Source organism: Sceloporus undulatus, chromosome 1 (genome assembly GCF_019175285.1).
Source record: "Sceloporus undulatus isolate JIND9_A2432 ecotype Alabama chromosome 1, SceUnd_v1.1, whole genome shotgun sequence".
Taxonomy (NCBI): Eukaryota; Metazoa; Chordata; class Lepidosauria; order Squamata; family Phrynosomatidae; genus Sceloporus; species Sceloporus undulatus.
Genome location: NC_056522.1, coordinates 297,170,137 through 297,195,441, shown reverse-complemented (window position 1 = coordinate 297,195,441; position 25,305 = coordinate 297,170,137). Strand labels below are relative to the sequence as shown.

The following is a 25,305-nucleotide window of genomic DNA, read 5'->3' as shown; positions in this document are numbered from 1 at the left end:
TTGTCCTTAGGAAAACTCATCAGCTCTTTTGGCTTTTCCTACCATCTGTATGCCGATGACACCCAGCTGTATCTTTCCGCCCCTGACCTTTCTCCAAGGCTTGAACAGCAAGTTTCGTCTTGCCTCACAGCTGTCTCGCAGTGGATGCGCCATCGGCGTTTGAAGCTCAACATGTCCAAGACAGAGCTTCTTGTCTTTCCTCCTAAGTCCACCCTTCAACACTCCTTTTCTGCAAAAAGCATCATGTAGACACAGCGGCTGTATGGTGTGGCATCATGGCGCTGTGGGGACAGAGCCGGGCCGTGCACAGTGTAGACAGTACGCCCCAAGTCTGCCCCCAGGCCGGCCCAAAGTGCACAGGGCCAGAGTTATTTTTAAACAGTAGCTATATATTAATGTGCTCACTACTTATTGCAATTCATACTGATATTTAAGCATCCAGGTGCTTTGTCCTTTTAACAGACAAGTGACTATTTACTATTGTCAAAAGAAGTAGTAAAAATAGAGGCAAGTGCATCTGTACAAAATAAAGAGAAGAAACAATGGGGCGAAAAGAGAGAGACTCATTTCTCAAGCTGCAAACCTTCACGCTTTTCCCCTCTCAAAATCTGTGGAATATCTCCATGGCTACCAGGAAAAGTTAATTAGATATTGTTGTGACCTAGAGGGTTCCCACCTGTCATGATCTAGTTACAAACCGTAAATTACAGTTACACTTACATAATTATTAAGCTTCCTGATAATGAACTGCTATTACAAAAGAAACAGCATCTATACAATTTGCTGTTCTGTCTAAATAAGGTCACAGTGTGAATACAATGGAAATCGCACTATTCTTCCTTTGTATGGATATATTTTCCTAAACTACTTAATCAAAGTCTTGACCTAGTATAGGGCTTCAAGTCAAACGTAGGCAGCTTTTGTGTGTGTGTTATGTGCCTTCAAGTCATTTCTGAATCATGGTGACCCTCAAGGAAACCTATCATGGGATTTTCTTGGCAAGATTTGTTCAGAGGAGGTTTGCCATTCCCTGAGGCTCTTACCAAAGTATAATAATTGCATGTCAAAATGCAGACAGAGTGTTAAGAAGAAGGAGAAAGATCTACTCTCATGAGCCACCATCAACCATCTTCTTCTAAACATAGATTTCAACATTAGCGATTGGATCTGAAGATCCAGAAACTTTTATGGCCAAGAGGTTTGATGCACATGATAAGCTACCACCCACAAATACTTTTCCATTGATTCCAACGGAACCAACGGTTTTGTTAGAACTCAGGTAGGGCTTTTTTCAATAGGCAAAGAACTTTTCTGTTTCTAAAAGCAAAACTAGGCCACAGATGTACAACTTACTTCAAGTGGGTCTTTCACTTTGTGACACTGTAGCACATACAGACCTTGGATTTCTGTTGCTCAGACTGATAAACTATCCTCTTGAATATGGGCTGTTTCACACTACAGAATTACGGCACTATGATTACACTGTAACTACCATGGCTGCATCTCTAGAATGCTGGGACTGGTCGTTTGGGCTCTCCAGAAGAGAATTTTACAAACAGTTCCCTAAACTGTAAATCCTGTATTCCACAATTAAAGTGCAATGATAGCCCTGTAATTGTGGAATGTGAAAGGATCCTAGGAAGGTAATCTACTAACAGAAATCTTTCTTTGGCAGAAACTCAGCCCAAAGGAGATAAATCCTTCAGGCAGAGTAGGGGAAATACAAGTGCCTTGCTCCCTGACTGACCCACCTTTTTGCCTATAGAGCTTTCCTCTGTGCAGAACAGCAAATGGAGCATATTTTGTTTCTGTGTTCACACTCTTCTGTGACCAGTAAAGAAATGGAGTAGTTTGGCAAAGAAGTAATAGAGTATTCTAAAAAGCATTCCCTTTCAGCCTACTGGATATGCCCCCTCCACTAGTGTTCTTATGAATGTTAAACCCCTTCTTTAGGACAACAGTCAGGGTACTCTATCCAATTCATTTTTAGATCAAGGACTGCAATGCTCATGCAGACCTAAATTGAGACAATTACACCATGAAATACTGTAGAAAAGGTTGCTGTTGTTACATGTCATCAGTTTGGATTCAGCGTATGGTAGCCCTACAAATGTGAGATATCCAGGTCTTAGAATTCAGAGACATAGCCATGTGAGTCTGGAATATCAGTATGCAAAAGGGATCTTGTAGTAACTTTGAGTGGGGAAACAGACCAGCAGGAAGGGGCAGCTTGAAACCACCTCTTCTGAAGCCAGATTGGGGCCGTGGCGAACCCACGCCGTGGCCCCAATCCACCTTGAAGCCAGCCAAAAAAAGTGCGGAGAAGAGCTGCTCCTTTTTCTGTTGGCAAAAGCCAGCTTTTCCTGCCATGCCATGGCAGGAAGCAAGCTTCAAGACACTTCTGCAATGTGCGGCATCTAAATGCCACACTGCCATGTCTGGGCAGTTGCCCGGGTCCAGGGCAGCTTCCAGGCATCATCGGAATGTGCAGCGTGTAAATCCAAAGTGGGCCACTGCCGCAATCCCAAATGGGCTGCGGATTAAATCCACTCCTTTGTCAGTGGCTTCGGGCCGCCTTAGGCAGCCTTGGAGCAGCTTCCAGTCATTTTGGGGCTGTGCATCATCTATATGCCACACCCCCAAAGTGACCGGAAGCTGCTTTATTTGGCCTGTCTGCTTCAGGCCTATGACAAAGAAAAGGAAATAGACACAGAAATATCAGAACAATTTAACTTGAGTAAACAAAAAGGAAAACTACTAACCGCTTCCAAAAGAATGTGAGCCCACAAACCCACTTGATTAGGCCCTTACAGACAACCTGGTATTCTGTCTTGCCAGATCACATTGAGGTCTACCATTAACCATCCCACTTACGATTTGAGTCACTAGTACAATTTCTTTTACCTCTTCTTTCAAAGCACAGTGCCTTCATCATATACAACAAGAACATCATATAGCAGAAATATAAAACCTCCTCTGCTCTTCCACTTTCCTAGAACAACATGCCCTGCTATTCTCACTTGGCCAAATTTGTTCCAATGTCCATTAATTGCAATAGAGAGTGCAACTTAGTTTAGAGTGTGAACCTCTCAAAAACTAATAAATATGTTTGTAAATTTTTTCTGGAGAACTTCCCATATGTATTTCACTGGACATCAAACTCATTGCAACAGCTACCTAGCACTGTCACTTCCTACAAAAATGTAAAGGGGACCGATTTTAGGAAATAAGAAAGAGAAAAAGAGGAACAGGTAACATACTCTTTAGTAAAAATTCCTCGAGGACCTGAGGGCGTGGAAAGACTTGCATCAAGTCCATGTGACTCCAGAATGTTGCGGGCAGCAGGACTTAAGCGAAACCTAAAGACAAAACATGAATCTGTATCAGAAGGTCATATACGGGAAGGTGACCACTTCAATAAAGAAATGTATACATCGTATAACCTACAACTGATTTTTGATAACAGTTCCTTGTGTAGACATTAACTGTCAAAATGTTCTGCATAAATGGTTAAAAGGTTTTCATAAGTCCTTCTTAACTGCAATTCAGCTGTGTAAATAGAAATAACATATGAAGGATGGAACACTTAATAAGGAATATCTCCAACTTACCCCTTGCATTCAACCACATAAACAACCTGCTGGTCTGTTTCTCCCCTAAGACTTAAGTTGTCTTTCTAAATCTTATTCCTGGAATAATGGTCTTTCCATTCTCTGCTTTGTAACAAGGAAACCGAATGGACATTATACCACTTCTATGTATGTTTTAAGGTATTTTCTTAACTGAAAATAACGTATATAAATACACACAAAGAATGGCTGGGAGGAAAAATAATACTCAACTCATTTCTCATATATACAGAAAGCTACCGAGAAAAAAAAACACATCTTGAAGAACAGTTATCATAAACCTACAGCTAAGAATTTAGAATGTATTTAACAAATGAAGAAATGCGATCTGAAAATTCCCCTTCATGGGAGACCCACTGCCAATCAGTGCAAATAGTACTAAGATAGACCAAGAGTGTTTCTCAATGTAAGACAGTCCTACAAGCAATAAAAATATCAATGTCCAAATAAGAAAATGGAACGTTAGTACTTACCTGAGATACATCCCTTTCCAAACAACCTAACAGTCCACCCACTCAGCTCCTGATAGGCAGAGAGAATAGAAGCAAAGAAAGAGTCCCTGTCTCCAGTGGGAGGAGCGACCCCCTCATGAACTCAATCGATGATCAGCCCAAGCTCTTACAAAACGTTTGGGAGATATCAACAATAGCTTATTATTATTAGTGTTATCTTTTTTTCTTTTTTTGAAACAAGGGAACCCAAACTGGAGGGGTCAGGGGAGGTAACTCCCGCCCTAAGGAAAGAAATTTTTGACTGTAGAAGGGTGATGTGCCTTCCCGGACGTTAGGCGGGGGGGGGGAGAAAGAGGTCACCCGGGGTAGGGCCCATGACCGCAAGTGGACTCGCCCAAGGAAAAGGGCTGGGGGTTGCGCCCACGTGGTGTTGTCCCGGGGTCCCTGGGTTTCCATAGGGCTCAGTGGGCCGAGGTCTGGACAGGTCTCCCTCCCCCTGAGGAGCCTGCACAAGGGCAGGGCCCTCTTGGACCAAGAAGGCCTGAAACCATTGGACCATCTCTGGAGGGGCCTGGTTACTTACTGGCTCCCTCGTGGCATTGCCTGGCGTCCCTGGGACCGGCTCCCCTTCCACGGACCCTAAATGGGCCAATCATGGGGCCTCAATCCGTGCTGCGCTTGAGAGGGGCAGCCCCTCCATTTGTAATGGCCTCACTTCTGCCGGTGGTGGAGCAGTAGCCACTGGCCGAGCATCTAACAAAGCCAGGGCTGGTGCAGGCTGGGCAGAAGCAGACTCTCCCTCTATCCTGGCCTCATCCAGGCCAAACATCTCCCGGCTTGAGGAGGGAGGGCAAAGGAGGAGGGAGAGAAGGAAGGGAAAGAAAGGGCTTTTTTTTTTAAAGGAGGAAGGGAAAGTTAAGGAAGGAGAGCCAGGAGGAATGAGGCAAAAAGAGGCTGGGGGATCGCCGGATAGTCCTTGGATGAAGTAGATGTAGATCGTTGATTAAAAGTTTGTCTTTGCCAGGAGCAAAAGACCATGTGTCCTACCAGGAGCAAGGCAGGAAGAAAAAAAACTGAGTTCATGAGGGGGTCGCTCCTCCCACTGGGGGCAGGGACTCTCTCTTTGCTTCTATTCTCCCTGCCGATCAGGAGCTGAGCGGCCAGAGCTACCCACTGTTAGGATGTTCAGGCCCTTCTCTGCTGGGAAATTATACTTCAGGAACCACTGTAAAGTAGCCACCATGTTTAAGCTACCCTTCCATTTTGTTTTGTTTTTTAAATACAGTGCCTTTTAACAGCCTCACTCTATACAATGTAATACCAGTAATAAGGAATTACACACCCTGACATTGCATGTCCAGTCTCAATTTCAGGGCTAGTGATAACATTCAAAGACTTAAGATGCTTGGGACCTTGATAATTCAAGGCCTCAAGCAGATGGACCTAATAATGCAGGCCACAGCTGCTCCGGTGTCATTTGCACCAGGGCCGCAGCGACCACATGTGCTCAGCCCCGATGCCAATCAGGGCCACCACTGCCACAGTTTTCAATCTAGCCAGTAAAAGGAGTGTTTTTTCCTGCTACTTCTGCAGCTGGGTTTGAGCTGCCTTAGGCAGTCCTGGCCCAATTTCCACATGGTTTGGGGACGTGCATGATCTAAATGCCATGCCCCCCCCCCCCAACGTGGCCCAACAGTGGACCTTTTGGTGCCTCTTTCTATATCATTGAATCCCACCAATTCTGGCACCAAGTTAAAGCACACCTTTGCCTCAAAACTTTAGAGTCTCATGATTTTACCAAAATCTGTACCTGTACATGGGTTAAACTAACTTGTCTTATACAATTAAATTGTTTATGTTATGAGGTCAACTCACTTAAGTTTTTCAGGATGGTGTTCTACTTTATGTAATGATGATACAGAAGCTGAAGGAATGGGAAAAGGAACTGCTGCTGGTGGTCCAGACAATAAGGGTGCATCACCAGTGTCACTTGGTATTTCAACTTGCTTCCAGTCTTGCCCTTCTTCTACCAGCAAACCAATTAATGAACCCAAACGCACATTTTTACTGCCTTCCTGTATCTGAAAAAAGAGAAAAAGAAATCAGGATGCATATGTATTTATACAGTGAACACATTACACACACATACATACTGTTAATAGTGGACAAAGAAATGAAAATGTCAGATATATTTTTACCTTTGTGTTGCACTCTTAAAATTAAATAAAACAAAGCTGAGTATTCTTTACCAGCCTATCCAAACACTTCTCTAAAAACTCACATTGCAAAGTGTGAGAACCCAATGTATGGTGAAGCTAGTGTGGCTGGGAGCCTAGCAATATACTAATGATGAAATTGTTGAAAAACACTAACCTTTTTATTTTTTTTATTTTTATTAGACAAGCATATATACAAAATATACAAGATACATATAAAAGAAATATATAAAGAAATCCATATATCGTCCTATTGATGTACATCATGGTCAAATCAGTCATTTATCAAACTTTATAGCTTTTCTGTTTTTTTTCCATACTTTGTGAACATTTGCTCAAATCATCATAAAAAAGAACAACAAAGACAAAAAACAAAAACAAAAACAAGTACAAAAGGAAAAACAAAACCAAGAGAAAAGAAAAGAAAGAAAAAGAAAACACCGAAACATAAAAACATTTTCATTTAACTTCCATACTTCTAAATTATTCAATCTTTGTAAGCTATTATAATACCCCCTTTATTTAGCCTTTCTTTTTCTTTTTCCTTCCTTTCATTAATAATTTTTTCCCCTCCTATGATTTAATAGCCATGTCATAGCTTCATCTTGTTCTATAATACCAGTTTGGATCTTATCCTAAACTACTTAGATGAACTTCATTTAAATTCTCCTCCCATACCACTTACTTATATTATAAAACTGTTATTCTAATAAACTATTAGAATAGGTTAACTTCAACAGTCTGTTCCAAGTTATTTATTAATTTCAATTTTTTAGGCCTAAAGTAGCTATTTCTCCCCATTGTTCTTTTAAGAATTTGTTCACTTTATCTCACTCCTTATAAAAGCTTTCTAATGTATTGTCTTTTAATAACTGAGTTAACTTATCTGCTTCAAAGATATCATAAATTTTCCAGATCCACTACTCTTTTGTAGGTACTGTATTGATTATTTCTTCCAATTTTGGGCAAAGATAATTCTTGCTATGGTTATCAAATAAAATAATATTTTCCCATATTTTTTCCCAAATCATCTTCCAGCATTCCTAGCAAAAATATCTCTAGTTTCAATTCTATTTTTATATTTAACATTTCATTTATTGTTTTATTAATCATGCTCCAATATTTTATTGCTGCACTGCAGTTCCACCAACAATGAAAAAAGGTTGCGGATGCTTCTTTACATTGCCAACAATTATTAGGAGTGCTCTTGTAAATTCTAGCTAATTTATCCGGAGACATATACCATCTGAAAAATAGTTTGTATCAGTTTTCCTTTAAACTCTGTGAAACCATATATATCAAACTTTGGTTCCAAATTCTTTCCCATTGTTCTAATTTTATGGGGTGTCCAATATCAATAGCCCAATTAATCATATTTTCTTTTACAACTTCCTCTTTCATCTGGAATTCCAATAGTTTTTTGTATATTGTCCCTATCACCTTTTCCTTTTTCCCATATAGAATTTCTTCTAATTCGGTCTTATTTTCGGTTATTCCTAAGTTTTTTGTATCTATTTTGAACCTCTCATAAAGCCTCCTATATTGAAACCATCCCAGTTTGGGAACCCTCTAGCTTCTAAACTTTCTTGATTGACTATTTTAAATTCCCCTGCTTGTTTCACTAATAAATCCTTATAGATATACCATTTTTGTTCCCTAACCGTCCCATTTCTGAAAAGCATCTCCTGCAGCAAAAATCATATGGGGATTTTGTTCATTATTCTATTCTTATTTTTTTCTCCAGATTTTTAGGAGAGTTTTTCTTATGCAATGATTATTGAAAATTTAATTACAGTAGAGTCTCGATTAGCCAACGTAAACGGGCGGTCCCATGGTCGGATAGCCGAAAATGCCGGATAATCCGGAGGGTCATAGGAAAAACCTAGCAATCACTAGCAATTGGGGCCTGGTGGTGGTGGCTCTCGCTGCCGCGCTCGGGGCCCTCCATGCTCGAGGCCTGGTGGTGGGTGCTGCTGCTTGCTGCGCTTGGGGCATGGTGGTGCTCGCTGCCACTGCCCTGCTTGGAGCCCTTTCCGGCTGGGGGCATGGTAAAGGCTCCAAGCCACACCCACAGACTATCCGACGTCTGATAATCTGGAATGTCAGATTATCGAATGTCAGATAATTGGGGCTCTACTGTATCTTGTTCTTTTTTGTATACCAAATAAGTATGTAGACCAGATTTAATCCCTTCTCCTTCTAGTTCTAAGAGTCTTTTGTCTTCTAATTTTAACCATTCCATAATCCATTCAAGTTCACATGAATCATAATATAAACTGAAGTCGGGTAAGGGTAAACCTCCTCTGTTTCTTGCATCATGGAGAATTTTAAATTTGGGTTTTTTTCCTTTCCAGATGAACTTTGAAATCTCTCTATGCCACATTACAAAAGGTTTTTTATTGTTAATAATGGGTAAAGTTTGGAATAAATATAACATTTTGGGTAAAATTGTCATTTTGATTACTGAGATTCTACCTAATAATGAGAGTTTTAGGTTATTCCATCTAATTAAATCTTTCCGGATTTCTTTCCAGGTTTTAACATATTTATTCTCAAACAGCTCTGTTGTTCTTTTTGAAACGTTAATACCTAAATATCTAATTTTTTTCTTAATCTCAATCTCTGCTAATTCTTGGATCTATTTTTCTTCCTTTAGACTCATATTTTTAGTAATTAAAGCCGATTTTGATTTGTTAATTTTGCATCTTGTTATTTCTCCAAATTCTTTCATTATTTCCATCAATAATTCTATATTTTCAATTGGCTTTTCCAAATTAACTACCAAGTCATCGACATAGGCTTTGATCTTATATTTATATTTTTTTATGTTTGTTCCTTCTAATTTTTGCTCATTATTAATTTTCCTAATAAAAATTTCTATTACAGTACCATTAAAAATATTAAAGGTTATAGAGGGAAACCGTGCCTGGTCCCTCTGGCTGTGAAACAACTTTAGTTTTTTCTCCATTAATCAATATGTGTGCCCTCTGATTTTTATAAAATTCTTTAATCCAAATTTGAAATGTTTCTCCCAGTTCCATTTTATTTACAATTTCCCCCAATATAATCCAATTAACCAAATCAAAAGCCTTTTCTAAGTCAAAGAAGATCAATCCTAATTTTTTACTATTATACGTTTCATAGTATTCAATTAAATTTATTACATGCCTAATATTATTTTTTATATGTCGACCCGGTAAAAAAAACCTCTTTGATCTTCCCCTATTAGTGTATTTAAGCAGTTTTTTAATCTCTTAGCTAGAATCGATGTAAAAATCTTATAATCAACGTTAAGAAGCGATATGGGTCTGTAATTTGTCAGGTTTTTGTTTTCTTTGGGGATTAGTGTTATATTAGCTTCTCTGGAATTCCTTCTTCTTTTATTTTCCCTATTGTTTTCAGTAACGGTACACTTAGTTCCTCTTTGAATGTTTTGTAAAAAGTTGCTGGAAAACCGTCTGCTCCAGGAGTTTTGCCTTCTTTACTAGATTGTATAGCCTCCATAATTTCTTCTTTTGTGATAGTTACATTCAGTTGATCCCTTTGCATCTTATCCAATGAAGGTAATTTATTTTTGTCCAAATATTCTTTAAGTCTAATTTCATCAACTGGGTGTTCTTTATATAATTCACTGTAATATTTTACTAAGACCTCTTGGATTTTTTCCAACTGGGTATATGTTCCTTTCCCATCTCTAATTTTAATTGTTTTTTTTCTTTTTCCTTTTTTAGTTTCAAAGCTAACCACTTACCTGTTTTATTTGAGTGTTCGAAATTGTATTGTTTTAGTTTTTTAAATTTCTGTTCAACTTCTGTGACTAGTTCTAAAAAATTTGTTTTTTAATCATTTGGATGTCTTTCAAAACTGTTTTATCTCCCGGGTCTTGCTTCAATATTTCCTCTTTTGTTTTGATCAAATCATCCAGCGTCTTCAATTTTTCGGGTTTTTTTTTCTTTTGAAAAAAAGCATTTTGTTGAATGAAAAAAAAACCTTATTACTGCTTTAAAAGCATCCCAAATTATTCCAATTTTTAGTTGTGTTTTCTTTAAAAAAATTGTGATCAATTTATTTTGCCTTTTCTGCTGTTTCTGGATCTTTTAATAATTTTTCATTTAACCTCCAACAATTGTTCCTTTTAAATTCTTTGAAAGTTAAAATTTGCAGATTGTGATCAGAAATCAATCTCGGTAAAATTTCCATATTTTTGATCTCTTTTAACAATGGTTTGCTCACTAAAATGAGGTCCCTCCTCGCTAATGGTTTATGGCAATCTGAGTAGAAGGTGTATCCTTCTACTTTGTCATATAGGTATCTCCATATATCTACCAATGTTTGATCTATCATTAAATTGAAAAAGGCTTGGGGCAATTCCCCTTGTTTATCTTTTATTTTCTTAATAGACTTTCTATCTAATTTAGGACTGATTACTCCGTTAAAATCGCCCAATACCATGATATTGTCATAATCAAATTCCAACAGTTTTTTATTCAATTCTTCATAAAATTCTTGCTTTATTCTCTTGTGGGCCATATACACCTACCACTAGAAATTTTTTTCTATTCCATATGATTTCTACTCCTAATAAACAGCCTTTTTTATCTTTAAAGATTTCTTTTGAATTTAGCGTCTTTTTAACATATATATTTTTACGTTTCTGTGAGAAATTTAGTCCTTTGACATTTAAGGACACAATCTTCATTTTATCATTTTCTCTCTCTCTCTGGTTTCTTTCTCTCTCTTTGTTATTTTATTATAATAAGTTTTCTCTCCCCCCCCCCCAAATACCCTTTACTACAAGGTTAGTTTGTTAACGGAAACTTCTTTTTCTTTCTTTCTTTTTTTTTAAAAAAGAAAAACCATCAAACAATGGACTTAACTATCAAAATCACTATATTTTAATTTTAATACTACTAACCTTTTAAATAAAACAGTAACCTTTTTAATAAAATAAGAATCAAGTACTGTCCATTTGAATAGAGGTCCTAGAAATGAAGACTTCGAGGCTGACCATGGAGGATTACTTACTTTAAGTGAATATGTCCTATAATTAATACAAGATAGCAGATATGCCCAATGGTATATAAGAGAATTTGGAAGGTGAAAACCTCCCTTTTTGAGTAGAATTTGCATCCTTTTCCACTGAAATTCTAGGATCAGATGAGTCCCCCACTCCAATATCTCCTGAACAATGCATTAAGTTTTTGAAAAGACTGAACATGAACAATTTTAGGTGTAACATTCATTTTCACTGTGTTTACTTTACCCACAGAATCATCTTTAAGACTGCCCATCTCTCTAAATCTTGTACAATATTTTTTATCAGATCACTTATATTAAGATTAATAATCTGAGACTATCCCTAAGGATGACTACTACCCAAATAAGTAACAGAATTTGGATATATTGAAACTGCCATGCTTTAAATACCCTAGAGTCCATCTTGTTTCCAATGGGCGGTATTTTTTGACTTGGAACAGTTAACTGAATGTTGTTGTTGTTGTTGCTGTTGTTATGTGCCCTCAAATTATTTCTGTTTTATATATTCTTGGCAAAATTTCTTCAAAGTAGGTTTGCCATTGCCATCCTCTGACGCTGAAGGTATGTGAACTTGCCCAAGGTCATCCAGTGGCTTTGATGGACAAGTGGGGATTCGAACCTGGTCTCCGGAATCGCAGTCTAACACTCAAACCACTATGCCTAATATATCATGTCTGATATATTAAACGTACACTTGATTCAGCATAAATTGAATTTGTTTATTTAAATGTTATTTTTCATTACAAATGGAGCCACAGTTGTATGGAACCTTTTTGGTTTTGTGGCCACCTATGCTCCTACTGTCACTGAAGGCCTGAGGAGGAGTCTTTTTTAGAGGAAGAGAAGCAAGTTCTATAGACTAAGAACGGTCAACAAGAAAGCCAAGCAAAAAGATTTCTTATTTGCTACATGTTAACTATTCCAATTAATTTCATACTGAAGATGGTTTCACATTCTTTTCTCTACAGAAGACCAAATAATTGACTACAAGTAAAGTTCAATTATAGCTTTGCAGGACTGATGACATCCTCCCCATGAGTTAGCAGCCTATTAAGTTTTTTTAAAAAGATGCCAACACTGCGTAGCCTATGTTGTCAAAGATGTCATGCCTTAACAAAATGTGCAGCCCTATTATCTTGTGCTTCAAGTAGACATTTTCTCACTTGGTTTCTCCCTTAACTACTCAGGCTGGCATCTGGTGTCTCTTTCACACATTAGGCTATCTTTGAAATTCATTTGCAAAGCATATTCAAGCACAAAGTTTCAGCAAACTGCAGGTTCAATATCAGGATCAGTGATGTGATACGAATTTACATAAGGGACTGCATATCATGACATTGTCTTAATGGAACTTTAATGGGCATCATCAGCACACTTTCTGATCATATTTTAAATATAATCTTAGCGTAAGATATTCTGACAGAAGGGCTTTTGCTTGTAACTTAGCTTGGTTAGCCCCCACTTTCCCTCAATGTCTTTCAGAATAATTAATGCTAAACCAATTACAGACCTTTCTTCCATCAAAAACATCTTTCAACTCTTTCAATCTGTACAAAATCCCAGTACAATAAGCCATCATATTACTAAAACAAAAAGGTATTTATCCCATGTACCTACAACCATCACGTAGTATAAAAACAGAGTTTCTAGTAGACACAAATCTGCTAGTGCTAAAAGAAGAATCTTGTGTATGCAAATGTCACATGGTTCAGATCAATCATATGCTTATGCCGATTTGCCTAATGGCACACCTGAGTAAAAATATAATGTCCTTGAAAACATATTCTACATTAAATCCATGGAAGTGTTCTGCTCCCATAACATCCAAAATGAAAGACCTCTCTAAAATATTTACTTTCAATCTTTATGCATTAATGTCTATAGTGACGACAGCTGCCACTCTATATTCATCATACTTTTCAACACAGATGATTCTCCCTCAATAGCTCTGTTCCTATACTGGGCTCCCCAACATGTATGCTGACTGCAATAATATCCTGTTAGTAATAATAATCCAAGTTTCACCCTGCTTTAACTGCCTTGGCTCAGTGCTAGGGAATCCTTGGAATTGTAGTTTAATGTGGTTACCAGAGCTTTCTGTCAGAGAAGGCTAAATGATTCACAAAACTAGTTCCCAGAATTTCCTAGCATTGAGCCAGGGAAGTTAAAGTGGTCTCAAACTGCATTATTTCTGCAGTGTATTATGGACCTCTATGGTTCTAATAAATGCACATAAATAAACAACAACAAAACTATAAACACTACAAATCAACACAGACAACATCTACACTACTGACTGCCCATCCTCTAACTGATGACTATTCTACAATTTACTAACTTCCTTTAAATGATAATATATCTATGCTTTTACACCACACAAACTCTGTTTAATTTAGAAAACCTAAAACAACGAAACTGCAGAAAGGTAATAAACAAGATCCTGTAGTATATGTATCAGTAAGTTTAGATGATAAAAACCCAGATATAGCTTAGGAAAGTTATTCTTACCATGATTTTAGCCAATATGCCATCATCACTTGACTCCATGGTAACCACTGCTTTATCTGTTTCAATTTCACATAGTGCATCTCCAACATTTACTGTGTCTCCTGCACAATGAGAATATAATTCAACATTTTAATCAATTTATTTCAGATCACCAATGAAAACGGTATGTTAATACTATTACAGGCTGTGTTTCCCTTATCTGAAATGTTTGGATTTTTGGATTTTGGAATATCTTGGAGATGGAACATGAAATTCATTTTTTGTTTTGTATATACCTTATGTGCCTTGCCCAAAGGTAATTTTATGCAAACTATTTTTAGTAATTTTGTTCATGAAACCAAGTTTGTGTACACTGAACCATCAACAGGCAAATGTGTTACTATTTCATCCACCTACGTGGACATTTTTTGGATGTTGGAATATTTTGGAGTTTGGAATTCCTGATAAGGGAAACAACCTGTATATAGTTTACAGGTTTAGAAACTCTGTACAATATATTTTGAATGAAGCTGACACAATATAGTAGAAACTGGTATTACTTTTGAAAATGAATGTACTTTCAACACCAATACGAAATAACTAGACACTTAAAAGAAAAATATTAAAAGGTAATGTCAAGAGTATGCTATCAAAACGTTATTGCAAAGTTTGTTTTGATTTTATTGCCATCATCTTGGATTAAAGTTACCTCCATTACCACGAGTACTTGGTTATGCAAAGATGAGGTCTGATGCGCAAAATGCACTATAACCATTTTGAAGATTGACTGGACATTGGTAGCAACCTTCTACATTAAATAATCTGTACCATACTCAACTATTGCCAGTGGCAACTTTAGTCATTAGGAAGGTGGCCATTTTGCTGATTCCAGAAAGGGAAAATCCTGTAATAAGTAGGAGACAATAAATATACACTGAGGAGGAAAACAGCAAAAACAGGTTCAGAACTAAACAAGTGAAACTAAAAACTGACATACGTCCAAAACACACTGCAGAAATAATCCAGTTTGTAACCACTTTAACTGCCCTGGCTCAATGCTAGGGACTTTTGGGAACTGTAGACATTTGTGAGACATTCAGCCTTCTTTGTCAGAGAGCTCTGGTGCCACAATAAACTACAATTCCCAAGATTCCCTAGCACTGAGCCAGGACAGTACTTAAAACGGTCTCAAACTGGATTATTTCTGCAGTGTGTTTTGGTCTGAAGCAAGAACAGAAGAGATTATGGTCAACAGCAGCACCATTGGAGGAACCAGTGTTTTTCTAAGAAAAGAAATAATATGGGGGCAAAACAATAAGTTTGTGAAATTCAATTCAGGCAATTCAGAAACAGTCACGCTTTTGAGTAGGTTCAAGAAAGAAAATTGGTTCCCTCTTAATCAACAGCAACAACAAAAGTGTAAGCAAAGAAACAGAACTTATAAAAAGAATTAATATGGCTAGTGATGAGAAAGAGACAATTACACGAAAAAAGACAATACTGTATTCCCAATGAAAGAATGGGTGAAATTATCAAGTCTACACTTGCCTTTCCAGTGCAATAAAGAACCAGGATTCATACCAAGTACCTAGAAGCAACAGAGGATCTAAGATGATGGCATATATTTTAAGAAATGTGAACATTTTACCACATGACAATCTAGGATCCAGGAAGCCTTGATACAGCACTAAGATAGAATCTCCTTATTTTCTGCTTCTATGCAGAAATATCAAATGGCTGATTAATTCTAAGGACCTTGAAACCGTAGTACATGCACTGGTAACCTCTTGTTTGGATTTCTGTAATGCGCTCTTGTGGGCGGGGCTGGCGCTGCCGGCTGCATGTGTGGAAAACAAGGCAAGGCCTTCCACGTGGGAAACAAACTTTCCTGGAGCCAAGTGTTTGCAGTAACACTAACGCCTTTATTGGCAACTATCAACGTAACAGAATAAACAGTTCAAGTAAACCGGGCCTTATGAATAATGCTTCTCAGGCTGTAGAGACAGGCTCTTCCCCAGACTCGTCCGCCGGGCCTGCGGAGGGTTCTCCACGGCGTTTCCCTCCCGCGTGCTTCTCCAACGCCTCTCTGTCCGCTTTTTCCCAATCCTGGGGTCGGGGCCCTTGCTCCCAAGTCTCCCCTTTTGCGTCCCACCACTCTCCTTCCAAGTTCACGGGGTCTCGCCGACGCCACTCCCCCTCTCCTTCCAGTCTAAAGTCCCCTTCCACTCTAGGGTCTACTAACTTAACAGCCTCGTGGGGTCCAGGCTTTCGGGGGGCTGGCTCTTCCCACCAACGATACGGGTCTGCCCACTCTCTGGGGGCTGTAAGTCACCTTTCCTTGTCTCAACTCGACCGCCTCTCCGCGTCCCCCTCTTCCGCGTCGTCTCCCTCTTCCCGCGCAAACTCTCTCCTCCTCTCTTATATCCGTGGGGTGTTCCACCCTCTTCTCCTGTTGCTCCGCCCCCGAGGCTGCCTCTGATATTTCTTCCACCTGGTCCTCCTCCGTCCTCCCAACTCTACCACTCTCTATCTCTACCTCACTACAGCTCTACATGGGGCTACCTTTGTACCAGGTTCGGAAACTTCAGCTAGTTCAAAATGCGGCAGCCAGATTGGTCGCTGGAACCTCCAGGTCGGACCATATAACACTGGTACCACTGGCTGCCTATTAGCTTCCGGGCTCAATACAAAGTGTTGGTTATTACCTATAAAGCCCTATATGGCTTGGGCCCGAGTTACTTGAGGGAACGCCTCTCTCCATATAGTCCACCCCGCACTCTCAGAACATCAGGAAAAAATTTCTTAGTACACCCTAAGGTGAGACTAGCAGCAACCCACCACAGAGCATTTTCATCAGCGGCACCAATGTACTGGAATAAACTTCCAGAAGAGCTTCAGATGACCTCCACATTGGACGCCTTCAAAAAGGCTTTACTCTTCCGATTAGCATTCCCTTCGGACTCCTTATAGAGACTGTCTCCCCTGATATAAATGGTTAATTACAATTGATAGATTCCATGTTTGTTGATGTTCAGTTTTTACTGGTTTTTACTGATAGATATATTGAGATGTTTTTATGTTGTGAAAGTTTTAAATGATTCTGTGAACCGCTTTGATTGTTTCGGAAGAGCGGTATATAAATAAAGCATAAAAGCATATTATTAAATATCTGTTACCGATAAGCAAAGGTCTTCCTTCTTCCATTGCTCTTCCAGAAAAAGAGAAAAACAATACTGAGAAGTAACTCCTCTAGGTTACTTCATTCCAGCACATCCTCTACTGAAACCTGGAATCCCTTTAGAATTCATCTTTCAATTCAAATTTGTGTATGGTTGAAAATATGAATTAATTAAACAAGCATCTTTTTTAACAATAAAAATCAAGATTGCTTTCTTATGAAAACAGATCTGTCCAATGAAGACTAACTGGGTGTGTGCCATAAGAAGTGAATTATAATCAGACTCTGGAGAGGCTTGTGGTCAAAATCAGCACTTGTCTTTACAGTGCTAAAGTAACAAAGGCCCAATTATATAACAAGTTTTCATGCAATGAAGTTTTTATTAAATATAAAAAAGGGTTTTAACAGTCTTGCCTAAAGGAAACAAAATGAGTTGTCTAAGTCCTAAATTGGATTTGTCTTTGTTTTCTTTATGAAACACTTAAACATCACAATTAAGGTGTCAGAGTGCAATAGATGTGATCCTGAAATGACACACACACTTCTTTGTCTTTTACATTCTTTTTTGTACAATACTACAGTGGTTCTCAAACTTTTTGCCCTTGTGATCCCCTTTACATCTGCATATATATAGATATGAACAATATGAATTTAAAGCCTTCGAAAGGCTTTAATAATGAGTAACTATTTTTAGGTGTCAAAAATTTGGAAGAGCAGTAAATGATAAAGAGATCACTTTATGAAGTCAGTCCTTCCATTTTTAAAAAATAGGTCTTTCCTAATTTAGAGATAATACCAGGAAACTGACACAATTTTTCAAAAAGTCATTATTACTGTAGATTAATTATTAATAATATCAATTTGAAAAACTGAGACTAAAAAAATCATGTCTAAGAACTTACAGACTTTATATATTCTTGCATTTAGCAGGCTGGCTGGCTTTCATTCATTCATTCATTCGTTCATTCATTTATTCATTTTATATCCCACCTTCCTCATATACATCCCTGCTGAGATATGCTACACAATCAAGCAGAATCAAGGAGAACCAAGTGTAGAGTCTTGAAGTGTAAAAAAAATAAACCATTTCAGAATAAACAAAGGGAGAAATCACAAATTTGGTACCACGTTTCCATAGAAAATTCCATGTAAATACAAATCCCCATCAGTGAATTTTCTTTTAAAACCACAGTAGTACAACAGGGAGCAGATATACTCAAATTACTGATGTGCAACATTTCTATTGTAGGGCAATACTGGGGGGACCACTTCTAGTCCCAAGCATTTCAGATAAGGAATTCTCAGTCTGTACATTCACCATAAATCAGAATCCTTGTTCTTGAACAGGCCTGAAAATATGCACAAGAAGTTTGGCAACTCGAGGGTCTGTTAAGGACTTGTATCCAGAGAATAAATGCCAATATGTTCTGAAGTTTTATCAGCCATTACATAATTTTCATTAGACAACACCTGAAGTACAAATGGAAAAACTTATTTCACTCTTTATAAAGGGGTCTCTCTACTAAATTGCCTTCCTAAGACCACAGTGGTATATCATAAAATTATATTATATTATATTATTTATTATTTTTCTGTTTTACCACTACATCTACCAAAATGTTCCTGGTGTAAAAACATGGAGACTTCTTGAGGAATCCATTGCCCCCTGCCTACAAAGAGGCCTGTGGCCTCACAGGAAAGGAGACATATTGGATTGCAAAAGAGGAGTCCTTGTTGATATGCAAATGGACTTTAAATTTCCTGGACTTTGAAAATCTCCCTATTGTCACATGGCCTGAGGAGGAGAGGCCAGCTTACTAAAGCTTAAATAAGGACAGAAACAACAAAATGCAGGCATCTTACTAACATCTTCAATTTTTCTCCGTTTGGTATGTAACATCTTGCCTGATGAAGAAGCCAGTGGAGCTTTCGAAAGCTTGCAACAAATATATTGTGCATTTCAATTGGCCAATAAAGGTATCACTGCTTGGTGGATACTAAATGGCTAACACAGCTACCTCTGCATGTTTTCTATTATTTATGGTTTATTTGTTTATTATTTATTTTATTTCTAAAACTCCTTTCTCCCAAAAAGGGACCAAAGGCAGCTCAAAAACACATTAAAACAAAATTTTAAAGGACAATTAAAAAAACCTAATTAAAACACTACAAAGTTACATTTTAAAACATACAAAAATTAAAAAACATAATCGTTGTCTTGAGTTTCTTGAAGCCAACCCCATTCTTGATCCCTTTCGGTCTGGTTTCCGCCCCCAGCACTCTACAGAGACAGCTCTCACAAATCTCTCGGTTGATCTACTGCTAGCCAAGGCTAATGGCCTTTACTCTGTTCTAGTTCGTGATTTGTCTGTGGTCTTTGACACCATTGATCACTGTCTTTTAGTTGATATACTTTCTGACCTTGGGTTCTCAGACTCTGTCCTTGATTGGTTTAAATCTTATCTGTCAGATAGATCTTTTGCAGTGGACACAGCGGTCATGCTTCATCTACTGTTCCGTTATCTGTTGAGTTCCCCAGGGCTCTGTTTTGGGTCCCCTACTGTTTTCTCTTTACACATTCTCCCTAGAAAAACTCATCAGTTCTTTTGGCTTCTCCTATCATCTGTATGCCGATGACACTCAACTGTATTTTTCCACTCCTGACCTTTCTCCGGGTCTTGAACAGCAGGGGCCCAAACAGACAGACCAAAATAAAGCTGCTTCAGGTCACTTTGGAGGTAAATGACACATGCATCTTATGCAGCCAGAAACTTTTGGATTCTTAGGATGCATGCAGCATTTAAACAGCATACCTCCAAAGTGACCCGAAGCAGCTTTATTTGGCCTGTCTGTTTGGACTCTAAGCTTCATCTTGTCTTGCCGCTGTCTCTCAGTGGATGTGCCATCGGCGTTTGAAGCTCAATATGTCCAAAATGGAACTTCTTGTTTTTCCACCAAAGCCTACCATTCAATATTCATTTTCTGTTTCTGTTGACAATATTTCTATTCAACCTCTCCAGGAAGCCTGCAGTCTTAGTTTCATTTTTTATTCTTCTCTGTCATGGATCCCCCAGAGTCAGGCAACAGCCAAGGCATGTAAATTCTTTTGTATGATATTGCTAAAATTCAACCATTTCTCTCTGCCTCTACTGCCAAGATTTTGATCCATGCCCTAGTAGTCTCGTGACTAGATTTTTGTAACCTCCTTCTGGCAGGGCATCCTCTTTCTCACCTCCGTCCTTTAGTTTTGGTCCAGTATTCAGCTGGATGCATTATCACATCTGCTCACCATTTTGACTATATCTCTCCTTTGTTATCATCCCTTCACTGGCTCCCCCTCCCTTTCCGTATGCAGTACAGTATAAGCTTCTGTTGTTGACTTTTAAAGCCCTTCATGGGCTGGCCCCTCCTTATTTATCAGAACTTCTTTCTTCTCACCTTCCCACTCGTGCCTTCCATTCTGGTAGTCAAAGTCTGCTGTCTCAGCCTAGGATTTTTACTGCTCTGTCCTGGATTCATCCCTTTTCACTTGCTGCTCCTCATACCTGGAACCTCCTTCCCCCACGAGCATAGTTCATCACTACTTTAACTAGCTTTAAAATTGAGATAAAGACTATACTGTTCAGGGAAGCATCCCCAGGCATTGTATGATTATTATTTGATGTTTTCAACTTGTTGCCTCCTTTGTATTAATATGTATTATTTTATTATCTCCCAGAATGTACGCCATAGGTAGGCTTTTTTAAAATCTATTTTTATCTAGTTTATTGATTGTATGTACAGCGCTGTGTAAATCTACAGCACTATATATTTAAAGTGTAATAATAATAATAATAATAATAATAATAAAACAACTCCCCCAAATAAAGCCACCCTTGAATAATTTTAAAAAGTCTGCCAGCACAAAAGTGTTTTTAATCTACAGGCGAAAGGCCAGGAGGGAGGGGGCCAGCCTAACTTCTCATGGAAGGGAGCTCGAGAGACTGGGAGCAGCCACTGAGAAGGCTCTCGCTCGTGTCCTCACCAAGTGAGCCTGGGATGGTGGTGGGACCGAGGGAAAGCCTTCTTCTGAGGATCTAAGGGTTCTCACTGGTTCGTATGGGGAGATACAGTCTCTCAAATTATTCCACTTGTATAATCAGAAAACATTTTTTTCAGAGTTACTCATTACCATAGTGATTACCAGACACATTACTGGCAATATTCTAGAACAGGGCTGGGTAATTTGAGCCTGTTCAGAAGTTGTTGGACTGCAGCTCCTATCAATGCTATCCAGTATTGCTGATGATGAGCCAAGCAGGATAAAATCAGGCAGCCATCAATTGCCAACTTTTCTTCTAAGAATATCATGCAAATATATATGTTAGAGCCCAACTTCATAGAAATAATAATGGAATAGAAGTGTGGTACAATCATCCTTTTTAATGGAGTGGGACTGTGGCAACAAGATGATTCACAATCACAGAACCATAGAATTGGAAGAGACCGTAAAGGCCATCGAGTCCAACCCCTTGCCATACAAGAACACTCAATCAAAGCATACTCAACAGATGGTCATCCAGCCTCTCTTTAAAGAACTCTCTTTAAAGACCTCAAAGGAAGGAGACTTCACCTCTACGCGAGGGAGTGTGTTCCACTGTCAAACAGCCCTTACTGTCATGAAGTTCCTCCTAATGTTTAGGTGGAATCTTTTGGCCTTGTAGCTTGCATCCATTGTTTCGTTGCCTGTTTTATTGATCCCTTTCCTGTATTGTTATGTATTATTTATATGTATTACGCTATTATTTCTTAGATTGTAAGCCATGGGCAGGTTTATTCTTATCTATTTTATTGTTTGTATGTACAGTGCTGTGCAAATCTACAGTGCTATATAGATAAAGCATAATAATAATAATAATAATAATAATAATAATAATAATAATAATAATAATAATAGTTCCAGGTCCTGTTCTCTGAAGCAGCAGAAACCAAGCTTGCTCCATCCTCAATATGACATCCCTTCAAATACCTAAACAAGCCTACTATACCATCTCTTAACCTTTTCTTCTCCAGGCTAAACATACCCAGTTTCCTAAGTCATTCCTCATAGAGCATGGTTTCCAGAACCTTCACCATTTTAGTCAGCCTCCTTTGGACACGCTCCAGTTTCTCAACATCCTTTTTGAATTGTGGAGCCCAAAACTGGACACAGTATTCCAGGTGAGGCCTGACCAAAGCAGAATACAGAGGCACTATTACTCCCCTTGATCTAGACACTATACTTCTATTGATGCAGCCTAAAATCACATTGGCCTTTTTAGCTGCCACATCACACTGTTGACTCATATTCAACTTATGGTCTACTTGGACTCCTACATCCCTTTCACATGTATGTTCAGCCAGGTGTTCCCCATCCTATATCTATGCATTTCATTTTAAAAGTATTTAAAGTGCAATACCTTACATTTCTCCATGTTGAATTTCATTTTGTTAGCTCTGGCCCAGCATTCTAGTCTATTCAGGTCATTTTGAATTTTGATCCTGTCCTCTGGGGTATTTGCTACTCCTTTTAATTTGGTGTCATCTGCAAATTTGATAAGTATATACCCAATTCTGTCATCTAAGTCACTGATAAAGATGTTGAATAGTGCTGGGCCCATGACAGAACCCTGTGGCATCCCACTGGTCACTTCTCTCCAGGATGAAAAGGAGCCATTGTTGAGCACCCTTTGGGTCTGGCTGGTCAACCAATTACAAATCCATGTAACAGTTACCTTGTCTAGCCCACATTTTACAAGCTTGTTTGCAAGAATGTCATGGGGAACCTTGTCAAAGGCCTTACTGAAATCAAGATATGCTATATCCACAGCATTGCCTTCATCTACCAAGCTGGTAATTTTACCAAAAAGAGAGAGAGAGAGAGAGAGAGAGAGAGAGAAAGAGAGAGATCAGATTTGTCTGGCATGACTTCTTTCTCTGAAACTCATGTTGACTTTTTGTGATTATGGAATTGCCTTCAAGATGTTCACGGACTGTCTGTTTAATGAGCTGCTCTAGAATCTTTCAGTGTTTCAGTAGTTATAAATAAGATTCAAGTAACTCAGATTCACCTTCGTTTTTCAGCCATTTTACTATGTTTCCTTCTTCCATCGTTGGTGATAGTGCAGGCATGAGAATTTTAACAGCAGGAGCACCTTGGAAAGAAAAAAAAGAGAGTATTAGTATAGTTTTATTTTTAAACAGTGTAAAAGTTGCAATAAATCCTGAAGCTGAGATTCTATGCACATTTGAAGCAAAACCTAACCAGCAAAGATGACAAAGGTCAGTTGAGCCAATGGCCTTGTTCCCACTATAGTTTAAACCGGATCAGGATTCCAAATTATTTGCTTTAAACCACCATGGTTCCCACTTAATTCGAATCAATGAAGTGATTCAGAAAGGAGGGCCATGATTTTTACCCATTTAACTCGCGTCCAAAAGATGTTGGTAAAATGGGGTGTTTGGGGTGCTGAATCGATTTATTTAAAAATAAACTGATTCAGCCCAAGTGGGAACTAGGTGGTTTCAAATCAGATTAGAATTTGCCCTGGATCCCACTGGCAGTGGCTTTCCGGCCTTCTGGCCATACCTCCATGCCTGCTCTGTCCTCAGTCCTCCCAGCCTGCCTCTCTCCTTCCGCCCCGGCCTCTCTCCCACCCCTCGGTTACCGGTATGGCCAGAAGGATGGAGAGAGGCATGGCAGGGAAGCCGCGGCTGTTGCTTCCTGCACCAATTCTTGAAACTGGCGCAAACATAGTGGGAACCACTCTGTTTGCTGAACCAGTTTCACTAATCAGTTCAGGAATCGAATCAAGAGTTAAGTGGGAATTGGGCCAATAAAAGTGGCTGAACCCATAACCCTTCCAGGCTCAGCATGTGAGAAATTCCTTAGGTGTAGTCTTGCTAATTGGGTGGGATAAAACTGAGTTCCTGCGTGGGCTAAGCCTTGAATCTAGCACAGCTCTCCTCCTTTATCTCCCCTGGTCTCTGTCCTCAGTTTGGATCTTCTGCTGACAGATTATAGCCAGTAAAGCAGTTCTACTAGCATTATTTTGCTGTCTACTAGCATTATTTTGCTGTCAAATCTTTGGGATCAGTCAACACATGAAGGTTTTGGCAGAAGTACATTTCTAGAATAGCAGAAGTTTGTGCCTAACACAAATTCCCTGAAACTTCTGCATCTTTGACTTAGGACTGTCAGATTCCCAAGATCCCCATTTTTAGAATTATCATTGGAATGAAAAACATATATATGATAAAAGGATACCACTAAAAAATGTTAGGAAACTGAATTCTGATGATTACAAAGTATTTCATGTTGTTGTTGTTATAAGCCTTCCATTTTTTTCTAACTTATGGTGACCCTAAGGCAACTTATCAGGGGTTTTCCTAGGGTTGAGAGTGTATGACCCAATGAAGGCTACACAGTGGGTTTCCATTGCTGGGCAGGGAATCATACCCCTGTGTCCAAGTCCTACACTCAAACCACTACTCCACACTAACTCTAGATTTCATATAATACTTGATGTATCTTGTGTATTGCTCAACACCAGCCTGGAATCTGTGGTTTAAATGCCCTGGTTCAGAGCTAGGAATCCTGAAAATTGTAGTTTATTGTGGCACCAGAGATTTCTGACAGAGAACACATAATATCTCACAAAACTACAGTTCCCAGAATTCCCTAGCATTGAGCCAGGACAGTTAGAACAGTCTCACATTGGGTTATTTCTGAAGTGTGTTTTGGACCTGTATTTATTTCAATTCTACAAAGAACAGTTAAGACATTTACATTTAATCTAGCCTGCCAATAATATCTTAAATTAATCATAAAAAGCCAAGCATTTTGAAGAACCCGTTTGAGAAATGAGTCAGTGGGCGCTTCTTTTTCGTGGGGGGTCCGTTCCGGCGATCCTGTCACAATGATGCTGGGAATATTCTACAGTTTAAATCTTACACCTACACATTTATTTTATAAAACACATATTTCTTGTACACAAGGTAGTTTAGCCCATCTCTCGCATCTTACACATATGGAAGTCTAATTCTGGCAATATGCTTGTCAACACCACATTTAATTCAAGGTGGACAAAATTGAAGGAAGTAAAAAAAAGACTTTATATCATTCACTTGAATTAATTTTATAATTATACAATTTATAACCAGTTGGTTGCTGTAACAATTTAAAATGTGGTAGCTCAGTCTTGTAAATATGTGCACAGACGTTGTTAGTCTACTTTTTTCTTAACAACCTGTTAAGAATACTCCACATTTCCATAACAGCCAAAAAA

The 25,305-nt window shown here is 38.6% G+C and overlaps 1 protein-coding gene across 1 annotated transcript in view; it reads right to left on the bottom strand.

The window, feature by feature from the left end:
• The window catches only part of PDHX (pyruvate dehydrogenase complex component X), a 64,330-nt gene extending 39,436 nt beyond the window's left edge, over nucleotides 1-24,894 (bottom strand). The window contains exons 1-5 of the mRNA XM_042474997.1: nucleotides 24,870-24,894; nucleotides 23,089-23,172; nucleotides 13,843-13,943; nucleotides 5,957-6,162; nucleotides 3,261-3,359 (exon numbers count right to left, since the gene is read on the bottom strand). Coding sequence (XP_042330931.1) covers nucleotides 3,261-3,359; nucleotides 5,957-6,162; nucleotides 13,843-13,943; nucleotides 23,089-23,149 — 467 coding nt within the window. The 5' untranslated portion in view covers nucleotides 23,150-23,172; nucleotides 24,870-24,894. The remainder of the gene's footprint in view (nucleotides 1-3,260; nucleotides 3,360-5,956; nucleotides 6,163-13,842; nucleotides 13,944-23,088; nucleotides 23,173-24,869) is intronic.
• Nucleotides 24,895-25,305: the final 411 nt, after the last annotated feature.